General features: G+C 39.9%; 1 protein-coding gene and 1 long non-coding RNA gene across 2 annotated transcripts; both read left to right on the top strand.

The window, feature by feature from the left end:
- Window positions 1-451: 451 nt before the first annotated feature.
- LOC138913463 (uncharacterized) lies at window positions 452-1,404 on the top strand. The gene is made up of 3 exons (XR_011419225.1): window positions 452-466; window positions 735-948; window positions 1,049-1,404. It is a non-coding gene; the product is annotated as an uncharacterized lncRNA (long non-coding RNA).
- A 7,403-nt stretch (window positions 1,405-8,807) lies between these two features.
- laf (labial associated factor) lies at window positions 8,808-11,398 on the top strand. The gene is made up of 3 exons (XM_070217298.1): window positions 8,808-8,881; window positions 8,935-10,620; window positions 10,677-11,398. The coding sequence occupies exons 1-3, from the start codon at window positions 8,879-8,881 to the stop codon at window positions 11,304-11,306; spliced, it is 2,319 nt and encodes a 772-aa protein (XP_070073399.1). The 5' UTR covers window positions 8,808-8,878; the 3' UTR covers window positions 11,307-11,398.
- Window positions 11,399-12,697: the final 1,299 nt, after the last annotated feature.

Here is a 12,697-nt window from a genome sequence, read left to right as displayed (position 1 = left end):
ATCCGTAATGATTTTTATTTTTTGATTTTTATAATAAAACTCAAAAAATAACTGTTATTTTTTGATTTTTATGAATAACAGTTATTCCCTTGACATTTTTGAAAAAATGAAATAATTAAAAAAAAACATAATACCCGTGCTTTTTATAACTTACTAAAAATTTGTTAAAAAAGGCAACCGCGCATATTTTTTACCTATATTTTTTTAAAATTTTGTTTACCCACAAAATCGCCATAAATCAAGTTTGAGTTTCATTTTGATCACGACGAATAACTGTTATTTGTCAACTTTTATTATAAAACTCAAAAAATAACAGTTATTCTTTGAGTTTTACTTTACAAATCAGAAAATAACTGTTAAAGTGTGATTTTTAAAATAAAACTTATAACAGTTACGTTCCCTGCTTAAATCAATTGAAGAAATGTTTACAATTCTGGAATGTTTAATTATCAAATCTGACAAGCAAGTGAATAACCAGAACCGTCCTCCATAAATATATTCTTTTCTGAAAACTCATCTTTTGTTCCTTCTTTCGAGTATATCCCACACGCATGCATCTTGGCTCACCCAGCGGATCGGTCACCGTGAAACCGAACTAATTTGACAGCCAACTAGCGCCGGACCCTCAGCATGTGTACGTCCAGAGATGGACAGCAGTACAATGCAAAAAGGGATCCCATAACCCCAAGCTCACTTGTCAGTCTACGGCGAAGTCTAACTTTCAATTTCTTCAGGCAAACATAAACCAAGCGCACACCCAAAAAAGTATCCCACAAACGGGCCCACAGTCTGGAAAAATATAATTTATGAGCTAACCGAAAAAAGAAGCAGAGCAGGACATTTGATGTATACATTTTGGGCGTTGTGGAGACACAAAACTGATTTTGATGGACACTTAACAAAACGACACCAACTGCTGCCCAGAGCCTGGCTCTCTGGAACTTTCAGGTGGGGTTCCCGAAACCGAGGATCTGTTCTTCTTCGAGCTGCACGGGGAGAACAGCCCGGAGAGAAGTACGACATATTTCATATTTTATTTATTATTTAGAAAGGGTATGCTGCATAAATCAAAAGCGAAATGAGTACGACATAACAACACCAAAAAGCTGAGACCGGACCCAGATGGAGCTGGAGATGTGGTCGGGGGAATTCGGGGAGGGCTGGAGTGGCAGACGCAATCGCAGTCATCGATGTTGTCCAATGCAGCCAGCCAAACAACCAAACTGCCAAACAACCAGCCAACCAGCATATGAAATAAAATCAAAATAAAAGCAAACTCAAAACTCAAACCGAAACTGAAACGCGAAAAAGTTCCCACATGTTCACAATTTCGTACACATTACGTTTATGGGCATTGGGCGAATCGAGGCGAAGGAGTTAAAAAATAAATAAAATCAACCAGCAAAAACAATCATCGAGGAACCCACAGATTTGCAAGTAAGGCATAAAATATCATTCATTCAGCATTCGACATAATGCGATTTCATCGTCTGTCTGCTATTCGTTAAGCAGAGACATGAAAGGTTTTTTTATTCCAATTAAAGTTTTTCGAATAATTTTGGTTTCAAAAGTGGTTTTCTCTAATACAATCTATATTGGCATGTTTTGATTTTTACTTAAATTGTTTCAATAAATCGTAGAGCCAACCTATAATCGATCTAGATTTAAATTTAAATTAATAATTAATGTACAGAACGTCTATAAGTGTAAATACCATTTTTTGCAACAAGATAGTAATGATAAATGATGATATAACCCTTCCAATTTTACAGTATTTTAGTAACATTTCTTTAAAATACAAAAGTTTGCAGATCGTGTGTATTTAAATTCACTAAACTTTATTTCTTAAAATATAATATTGTTTTGTATTGAAAAGTTGTTTAATGCTTCATACACAAATACCGTTGCCTTTAAAAAAAGAAATAAGTTGTTACGTTAGAGAAAAGTTTTTGATTTTTTTCAGTGCTTGCGAGTGGCATGAAAGGGTAACCCGAACAAGAGGCAACAGTCAAATGTTATGTGTTTGGTATTTTTGCGTCACGCGTTGTTCCACCTTAGTTTTTGTTGTTAGGTTTCTGGTTGGTGGTGTGGAGCGGGGTTCGTTGGAAGGGGAAGGGAGCAAGGGGTGAATCGATTCGCGGATTGCGCCTGCGCACACGCCTGAATGCGAAATGCTGGACCTTTTTGGGGCGGAGATACAGGAGTTGGACGCCGGGGCGAGGGCCATATCAGCGAAATGATCGCAATCTCAACACAAAATTTGTGTTTGGTGTAGACATTTTTTTACTGTGCCGAGGGACCCGCTAAGATAACCAAAAGATGATGAAGATGAAGCAGCAGCAAATCTGCAAAAAGCTTGGGGAATGTGTGACCCCCCCGCCAGCGCCTGTCTGGCAGGGTTTTGCGCCAGGTTCTTGGGCGCACTGAAAAAAATCTACTAGGAAAACGTTTTAATAAATTCGGCATAAAAACATATGTTTTCACATTTTATCTGGTATGGACCGAATTTATTTCGGTATTTTTCCGCTTACAGTATGAAACTTTTTTTTTTACACTTACACACGGTTGGCTTGGAAACCAACCCATCAAAACCATAGGTGTCACAGAATCTGCAAAATTTTCTATGAGTTTCGGAATAATTTTGCTTGATTTTAGAAACAGTTGGTTTAAAATCGTTAACTCGATTTTCAAACGGTTTCTGTGACACCGAGAGTTGTTTTTTTGGGGAAATTTGGTTGGAAGAGATTTCTATGCATGTATTTAAAAATTATCGAAAAATACTGCGTAACAGGCCTTGCAATTAGCTTAAAATTTTTCATAAAAATTTCTAATTTAAATATTCGAAATTAAATATTTTTTTTCCACAAATATATTTTTAAATTGATCAAAAATGATAAAGAAGTGATTTTGAAAATATTAATTAGGATTTATTTATTCCGGAGCCCATGATACTTTTTTTCAGTGTAGGCTCTGGGCTTTCAGTCCTCGTCCAACGTCGTGTTGTCATAATGAATGGTGCAGCTTAAGTCATTTCATTTTGGAGCTGGACTCCAGGCTGCTGCGTTTTTTATAGTGCTGCTGGCGCCATGAAATATTAAATTACGAGCTGCTGTTTGCGATCACCCGCGTCCCTTGGCCCCGCCTCCGCCCCCACTCACCTCTCCTCATTAGGCGCAGAGACATTCCGCATACGCCGTGTGTGTTTGGCTTCGTACGCGAATGAAATTAATAACTAAAACGTTGCAGCCCATAAAAAAGGGCAGGCGAAATCGATCCACGAATCGGCAAAATTGAAATTCCAACTTTCAGAATTAATAAGTTAATTTCTGCAAACGCCCCTTGATGTCCAATCCATCTGCACGTTTGGCTATATGGCTATGTTTTGCATAATTACACCCAGCTCTTCCTCAGTTTACGACTTTGGCTAATTTGCCAGGTATCCGAGGGGCGGAGGGGGTGCAGAGGGCTTTTATGATGCGGCCTGCCATTAAAAAGGTTAAAGTTGAGGCTCAGTCGCTTAATGACTATCCTGGGGCCACTTGGGCATATGGGGCCGGGCCACTTGGGGCGCATGTTAATTGCTCGGACATTTATGGCAATGGGTTGACACATGTTTGCGGGCGTCTTTATGAAGGTTGATGGGGTGAAGAGTTTATAGGAAATCTTAGATGGATTATATGGGATGCATAAAAATGACATAGGCAATTTATATTTTCCTAATTTTACACAAATTGTGTTTTTTAGTAACACTCTTGACTACTTAGCAAGTAGGAATATATCGAGTGCCTCGACTATCGGATACCTGTTATTTAGCTAATGGGAGGGCTTTTGAAATACTAAAAATGCTAAGTAAGTCTTCTTAAAATAAAGATTTATTGAATTTGATTATAAGTTCCAATAAATTTATTATAACTTTTCTAGCCTTATAGTGTGCTTAGACTAATTCAATTATTGTCGAATATTAAAAAATAAACAGAGGCGTTCACATTACAGATGCAGAATTCTGACAATAAAATCAATAATTGCCAATGTGTTAATTTATTTATAAAAATTATTTTATGACAAAAATGTTTTCAAATAGGAAAAATCTAAACATTATTCTTTTCGTCGCATGTCAATGAAACTATGTCTAAACACACAATAACTTTCCAACATATCTCTTTCATATTAGTTCCAATTTATTATGGGATCCTTCATCGTTGGCCATAAAAAGGTATCAAAGCCTTTCGCCACCTGCAATTGCAACCATTTCGAAAGGAACTTTGACTCACATGGCCAGTAAATTTGGTCGAAATCAAATAACTATAAAAAATCACACGAATATTAATTCGCGGAACTGCAAAGACCTTCAGCCGAAAGGCGGTTGAGACCCAAAGGCAGAGCTGTTTATGAAATTTATAGTTGCGGTCTAGGAGAATAGACCGCAATCACTGAGTCCCAGTTTTAGTTCAGGTCGGGTTCGAGGTTCTCCTCGCCATTCCACAGCTGGTCGTGTGAGAATGTTCGGGGCACATGTGCCCAGTCCTTATCCTCATCCTCATCCCCGACCCCATCCTCTTCTTCGTCCTGGTCCAGGCCTCAACCCCGGGTTCAACTGCAAAAAATACATTTAAAAGAATCCAATCCAACTACTGGCCAAGTCCGAAGATCGCCTCTAATGCCAATGCAAAGCTGGAGCAGTGCTGCCATCACTCAGCTTGAAAAACAGGACAGATAAGCCAAAAAAAACAGGGAAAAAAAGGACAAAAATTTTTTAAAAAGGACAAAAAAAGGGACAAAAGTAAATGCGCCTCCATTTTTCTGTTTTACCAATGGGTTATATAATTACTTAATTTAAATGGATTTTATATTAAATTCAATTATGTAATGACCTACTGCGCCCGACTCACATCCTTCTTTGTTTGATCATTTTACCATGGTTAATTTTTGTGCGTATACGTAATAATCTAAAATTATTAAAATAATAAAAGCATTTCAAGTAACTATATTGGTAATACAAAAAAATGCAATATCTGCGTCAAACCCGAATAAGAGTCGTGAAAAAATCTGAAAATTTTTTCTGACAAAAAAGCAGAGAGTAAAAATTGAGAAATTTTTAAAGTGTTTTCCTCTTTTTTTGCTACAGAAAAAATCGTACTATATAGAAAATCCATCGACTGCTTTACGTCTCTTTGATCATTTGTAAAAATAATTATTTTTTAAGTGCCGAACTGTAAGATTGATGGTTTAAAAGGCGTTTTAGCATATAAAAACAGGTTTACACACTTTCGACTGGCAAAAATAACACTCAAAACCTTATTTTTGAAAAAAGGACAGATTTCCGGATAGGGGATGTTTGAAATTTTTTCCGGATAAACCCGTTAAAAAAAGGACAGATCTGTCCGGAAAGAGGACAAAATGGCAGCACTGAGCTGGAGTCTTTGTTTCTGGCCTCCCCGCTTTTATGCGATCAATTTCCATGGAAGTGGGAGCTTAAGCTCGACGATGAAAATATTTATATGTATAAGTATTTGAGCGCAGACTTATCGCCAAACAAGATCAATAAGCACGATATCAATAAGCTCTGGTGTTGTTTCAGGCCGAGTAACAAGAACAGCACTGGACGAGCAACTGGCGTAGATCCATTCTGATGATCAAGGGGGTAGGTTGGAATAAATAAGAAGGGAAAGGTTAGTTGGGGGAGTACATTCTGGCGGGTATATAATTTTAACTGCCTTTAATAGTCCCTGTGAAAGTTGTTCAGTATAAAATAACCTAACAATAAACTTTTGAAAAAATACAATTTTAATTAGGTAAATAAAAAGTAACTGTTCTCAACACTAGATTTTTAAATAATGATTTCCGTGTTATAGACAATTTAATGGAAAAGTACTAAAAATGAGCTATTAATTAGGTTGGGAAACATCAATGGTGGGCATAATAGAAAATCGTAGAAAACGAACCAAAAAATTACATAAAAAGAAAAAAATAACTAAATATTTAATTGAAAATAAATGCTTTGTTTTAAATTTCATAAACGGGAAAATGTGAGTCAGAAGATTCTTTTGGATGTAGAATAATTGGCAAAAAATGCGTACGATAAAAAATGACCTCTAGATTTGTCAAAATCTGTCTCGCCTGTCATTATCATTAGGCGTACAAGACATCGAATTATTATAATTTCAGCGAGATTTCGCGGAACGAAGGAAAGCGGGAAATTATGCCATGAAATGAGCCCAACGTCGACCGATGCCCGATGAGGGGATAGGATAGGATTGGACTGGTTCGGTTTCTGAGCCGCAGCCAGTTTGTGTTTGTGTTTACTTGTGCTGTTTGTTTACCCTTGTGGCATTTGCATATTTTGAATGTTCGCGGGCGACTCGTGGCACGTTTTACAGAAAACCGCGGGGAAAAACGAGCCGAAAAACTTTATCGATGATTGTGTGGGCGAGTCATGCGGCCCAGTCTCTTGACGACCTTTTCATAGTTCTCCATGTCTTTTGTTGTTCGTTCTGCGGTCGTTGTTGTCAAACAATTGTCACAACGTGTCGGCATTCACACGAACTTTATGTTTTATCCAACACCTCGGCGCAAATCTCTCAAGGGTTAAAGTTTGCGTATAGCTCGAAGTCTTCCCAAGGATTCGGGGAAGTGGGTGAGCGGTGAGCGACGAGCAGCTATAGTATGGGGCCGATCAGTGATCCATTGCCCTACCGCATTGCACTCGTTCATCAATAACCGCCTGCGGCGGTGTTCCATCAAAAGTCGCCAGAGATTGTACAAAAACCAACACTCCGGCTGAAGGGTCCTTCAATTCTTGGCTAATAATGAGCGGAACCTCAGCGGTCCCATTGTTCTGGCTCCTCTCCATCTCCTCCCAAATATGTATTCATTATATTTATGGCACAATTTTGCTTTCAAAAGGAGGGGAACAAAGGGGAACACTTGTGCCCCGGGCCCGACTGACAAGCGGAATATCTTTTTTCTCGCGATCGGTCCGAGGATCCAGCGAACAACCAAACAATCGAACGATCGATGGATTGGTTCCTCCGCTGAATAGATCACTCAGGCGCAATGAATTATTGATGGACCGATCGTCGAAAGGGTAGGAAAATCACACACAAAAACGCATATCTGCAGCCGAGAGATGAAATGCAACCAGAGCTTTGACTTAATGTGGCAGCTCAACCAGATCGATATGTCCATACAGCCGAATCGATCGGAGCTGCTCAAGTTTTGTGACTTTGTCAAGTCCTCCTCCTGCCTCCGCCGATCATTTGTGATATATTGTTTCGGTAGCAGTTTGTTAAACGTGATCAATTTTTAATTACCCATCATCATCATCATCCATCCGAAGGCATCCATCGATCGGTGATCGGTGATCGCTCGATTGTCGTATCAATCGCACCGCACAGAATGTAACTCGGACGTTTGTCGCATGTCACTCAACGATTTATGCCCCGAGTGACTTTAATAAATGTGTCTTTGCCGCTTTTGGCCCCAGTATCTTGGGATCCTTAGTAGTACCTCGGCTCCCTTCTTCGCTGATTGAGGCGACTTCCCTGGCCTCCCTGGCGATGTGGCGCCGCTGCCGGCTGCCCAATCCAGTCACCAGACTCCCTGCTCCTCATTTGGAGCGTGTGTGCGCAAAATGCTTAATTAGTTTTTGTCTAATTAACACTTGCGACACGGCGAAAGCGACTGGTGTCGTGTGCCACCGAAGGCGTGAAGATTAAAAGGTGAACAAGCGTAGACGATCGTAGGACAACGAAAGAAAAAGTTGAACCGGATTTTATCAGTACTTTTGACTTATTTATGCAGAACTGGAAAACAAGATCTACGAAAAATTTTAGAATCCATGATGACATTTACTCAAGAAATTAAAGATTGGTCTTTACTACAGATACGTTTTCATCCATTCTTTCAATTTAGAACATTTGGCAAAAAAGGCTAATTATATAGCCTCTTACGGGCAATGGAACTTACAATACAATTAATTAATTAATCGCGTCAATAAAAACAATTTGTATCCTATTTAAAAGTATGTATTTTATTTCTTATAACATTTGTTCGTAAAATTTAGAGGTCCTTTTAATAACTTTAAAATACCTGCCCTATTCTAATAAACCCTTTCCACACTTAGTTCCATTTTGGCATTCCCTGCTAAGGGCTCGACCGTGGCCGATGGACCAACAACATAATTTCCCTGTCCGCACACGCCCATTGTGCCACCAGAATTCCACAGCGTCCAAGCTCCGAAGGTTCCGAGCCCTTGGGCAGCGCACAAATTAAGGTGAACGCCCACAGCACGCGCCGCAGAAAAAGTAGGGATAGGGAGCCAAGACCCAGAACGGAGATCCGAGGACCTGGGACCTCAGCAGCCAGGCTGGCTGCCTCGGTAACCACTTGAAGTTCTTGGCGCGCGCGTTTATTTATTTTGGTACAGGGCGCAGAGCAACAAATTAAAAAGTAATTCCCAGGCGCAGCATAATTAGCTGCTAAGTGACACTAATGGGGCCGCAGTTGCACTGCCCCAAAAATCCGCCCCACTCCCCGCCCATCTCCGAGTCTCTCCAAAACTTGATGCACTTTTCCCATTTTTCGGCGGGTCGTTGTGTGTGGGCAATGTGAAGTTCCCGAGATGCTGAGTGAGTTTTCGTTGGTTTAGCTAATTGAGTTTTGTTTTTCGGGCCTGCGGTCCACATGGCCACTTGGCTCCCTTGTGGCTGCCAAGTTGAGTTGGCCCAGTAATTGATGGGGCCGCTGAAAGCAAGGTCTTCTCGATGTGGAAATCAGGAAGCTGCTGGATAATCGGGGATGCCTAGTGATAGATGTCAGGCGAGTCAGTTTGTTTCCCCACTTCCCAGGCAGCTACACCTAAGAGGAGATTCGATTAGAAATGGTGAGTGTCTGCCCAAATTTCTTCCTTCCCCTAACTTTTAAACACAATTCCAGCTCCGTCAAGTTAAGTACAAGTTGAGCTCTAGCAGCTCATCGAAAAAGGATCAGAATGAAGCTGACTCGGATCATAGCAATATTAGCCGAAATGAAGTTCCCAAGAAATCAAAAAGTTTCCTCTCCTACGAGGGCTTTTCTGGAAAGTCCCAACGACGCTCTGACCAATCCGAAGAACAGTTTATCAAAAGCCCCGATTCTTCTGGCTACTGTTATTCTCCGAATGCAAAGGGAAACTTATCTTTCAGGACCAGTGAAAATAGTAAGCATTCTAAGAAAGGAAGCCCCTTAGAGGTTGAACTCGAAGATGAACCCAAGGTTACAGAATACATTTCAAGTGATCATGACGAAATACAGTCTCCGACTCAGCCAAGTCAAGAATCCACCGATCGCTCCAAGAGTTTTAGTCAGATTTACAGTGAAATCTTCGAGGAGTCTAAAGAACGACAGCAAAAGGCCGAGCGAGCTTGTCGGGCGTACAACATTAACAAATCTAAGCTCCACAGGAGTCTCGAAGTATCCGGGTCTAGGGGACCGGGAAGTGGAAGCTGTGAAGGTGAGAGTAGCTGGGGATCGGAGTATTCCAGTAACTTGGAGAGGAGATCCCATGAATACGACAATCTATCTACAGGCTATTCAATGAAAAAATCCCTAAACAGCGGGAGGAGCTCTATTAAAGAAATGGAGGAACCAAAAGATCTAGGACTAAAACGTTCCAAATTACATTCCCATAAAAGAGAACTTAGAGGAAGATGCTGTTTTGTAGGAAACCCGGAGCCCAGAAAATCTTCTTTCTATCGGTCGGAAAATGTGGGTTCCGAAGATTCTTTAAAGCATGGACAGGGAATATGCGTATGCGCACGGGGGTCTTCGGTTTGTAGCCTCTGCTCTTCCAGAGCAAGAAAATACCATTCCAAGGGCTACAACCCGGAGGTGACTGATGGATCCGATTACCCTGTAGACTGCAGAAGTGACATTCCAACAACTGCGGTATCACAATCTCGCTCACAAAGAGATTATCTCTCGAGCTGCAGCACACGCCATCGTCATCATCATCATTATCGTCACCAGAAGAGTGTGCCCAAGACGTATCAAGATCGTGGAAATAGTCCCATTAATATCAAGACAAGGCGAAAAACGCACGACACCGGAATTGGCACCGAAAAAGTGAGGGAGACTTTTCTTGGTAGATCAAGTGCCTCGATCGGACTGCAATACCCCAGCGACAATGAGACCGAGGACTGGGATGGCGAAAGACCTAGTAGTTTTCTGGAAACGGAGCTTGGTGACCCAAATAAGTGCGAAAGTCATGAAGAAAGTTGGCTGAGCGATAATGAAGAGCAAGAATTAAAATCCAATATACTTTTAAGTGTGGATAATGAAAGTATAAGGACGCAAGGGGTTTCAAATGTTGAGGACACCGACGGAAACGAACACTATCGTAGTGTTCCCACCGAAGAGGCAGTGCAAAACTTATCCGATATTAGTGAATATATGTCCAATGAGGAACGAAATACCGTTGGTCTCAAAGAGTACTTCGAAGGCATGGAATATGATGATGGGGACAGCCAAGACTCCAACGAATACGATGAAAACGAAAACCTCTCTGATGATTGCGATCATACGGTTACCAGTGAAGAAGGCATTTCTGAAGAAAATAATTCACTTGACCAAGCCGAGAACAAAGTAAGTGTGTTTCACAAGGGTCACAATACTTTTCCAATCAGTTCGCAATCCTATAGGGTTTTATAGAAGGCGATACAATATTGAGCAATAAAGATGGCACAAATACACCTTCAAGTGAAGTAGCTAAATCGAAAAGATTCCTCAGTCTTAGGATATACGATGCTGATGAGGCCTTGATGGAGATTCCGAAGGACTTTGACGGTCCTGCGATAGTGCTGGATGATGATGCCGACTTCTTGGACATCACGCTAACCGATGATGAGGAGCAGATCCGGGCCAAGTTGATGGCAGCAGCGCTGACCACCAGAAAGAGTTCGTCCAGCACCAGTCTGAAGTCCCGTCGGTCCATTAAGCCCTGCGTGCTTAGCTACAAGCCCAGTGTTATCTTCACTCGCCGATCGGAGGCGATCGATGAGCATTATGCTCCCCAGCAGAACGATCGCGTGGCCCTTTTGGCCGAGAGATTTTTGAACAGCTTTAGCGAGTCTTCCTCTAATGAGCCAGTGTGGCAGCCCTTGGCGAAGGAGGTGACCTCTATAGACCCCGTTTCGAAAACTTTCGGGGATAGAGAGGTCACCAAAAAAAACAGCGAGACACCACCTTTGACGGATCGTCAGTTGTTGTCAGAGGAGTTCAACAGAAAGCTGCAACGCCAACTTAAAGTAATTGTGGAGAGTTTTCGATAAAATTGATTGGAGCATATATATATATTTTGTAATTGCTATTGCGAATTACGTTACATCGAATATAACTCAAAGTTTGTTAAAAGCAGCCGACACAAAGCGATGGTAATTTTCACTTCTAAGTATTTTTCACTTTTCCCTTAGTTTAGCAAAAAATAAATTTTGTCCTGAAAGCGATTTCCAAAGTATAATATATCAAATAAAAACACCTCTTAACGAGGTAAAAAACTAGTGACGATCGCACCTTCAACATACAAAAGTTCTGATATCAACATTTGTGACGAAAAATTATTACACTCGTCATTAAATAGACTTTCTAATATTTTCTCATTCGGCCCGCCCTAGCAAACTATTCCAGCCTTTTTCCCTTCACAGGCATTTTCTATTGCAGCGTGCCGAATGAGAAAATATTAGAAAGTCTATTTAATGACGAGTGTAATAATTTTTCGTCACAAATGTTGATATCAGAACTTTTGTATGTTGAAGGTGCGATCGTCACTAGTTTTTTACCTCGTTAAGAGGTGTTTTTATTTGATATCAGAAGTTTTTGTTTGTTAACATTTGCTTTCATAGGAGCTAATATATACATTTAAATTAAAATTGGTCAATCATAATTTGTAAGCCTTTGTATTTAAACAAATTAAGTTAAAAAGGCGTTTAAGTATTTCAAAATACCTTTTAAACGAGGTATAACACATGTCGGTACCTTTAGTAGTGTAGAACTTACAAACTAACAAAATTTAGATATTTTTAGCTTTTTCCCGCTAAAGTAGCGGCTTTTTCCAAAAGTCGTAGAACAAAAGATTCCTATATGGAACTCTTAAGTGCAAATTTACTGATTCCATGACCCTAAAATACAGTTCGGATACCCTCCCACAAAATTCAATACTCAGGGAGCGTTAATTGTTCGAGCTGGCAACAGTGGCTATTTTCGTATAAAAATAACTTTTAAACGTGACTTTTTTACAGTAATGTGTTATATACCAAAACTTAAGGAATCTCAAGGGCTATACAGTTTAAGGTTTTAAAGAAAAATGTTAGAGCCGTTTTTGAGAAAAATAAAAAAAAACTTAAAAAAAAGTTTTAAAAAATTGTCTTTTGTTCATATTTTTTAACTATTACATTTACACAAATTTCATATAGAAGGCGTTTATAGCATTTAAAAATACATTTCAAACGAGCACAAGTCTGTAGCTTTAGTAGTATAGAAGTTACGGCTTTCCGAGTTTTAGCTATTTATAGCTGTTTTCCCGCTAAACTAGCGAGTTTTTCCAAAAGTCGTAGAAGAAAAGTTTTTTATATCGATGTGATGGACGTCATATCAAATTTTCAAAACTTAAAAAACATGTTTTGGACAAACTGACAAACTGACAAACAGAATTAAATTTTCATTT

This window comes from Drosophila takahashii, chromosome 3R, assembly GCF_030179915.1.
Source record: "Drosophila takahashii strain IR98-3 E-12201 chromosome 3R, DtakHiC1v2, whole genome shotgun sequence".
Classification (NCBI taxonomy): Eukaryota; Metazoa; Arthropoda; class Insecta; order Diptera; family Drosophilidae; genus Drosophila; species Drosophila takahashii.
The sequence above is the reverse complement of the archived record's forward strand: the minus strand, read 5'-3'. Positions and strand labels throughout refer to the sequence as shown.

Coding starts and splice junctions, on each gene's coding strand:
- laf (XM_070217298.1), top strand. Junction 10,621..10,676: donor TTGACCAAGCCGAGAACAAA/GTAAGTGTGTTT, acceptor GCAATCCTATAG/GGTTTTATAGAAGGCGATAC.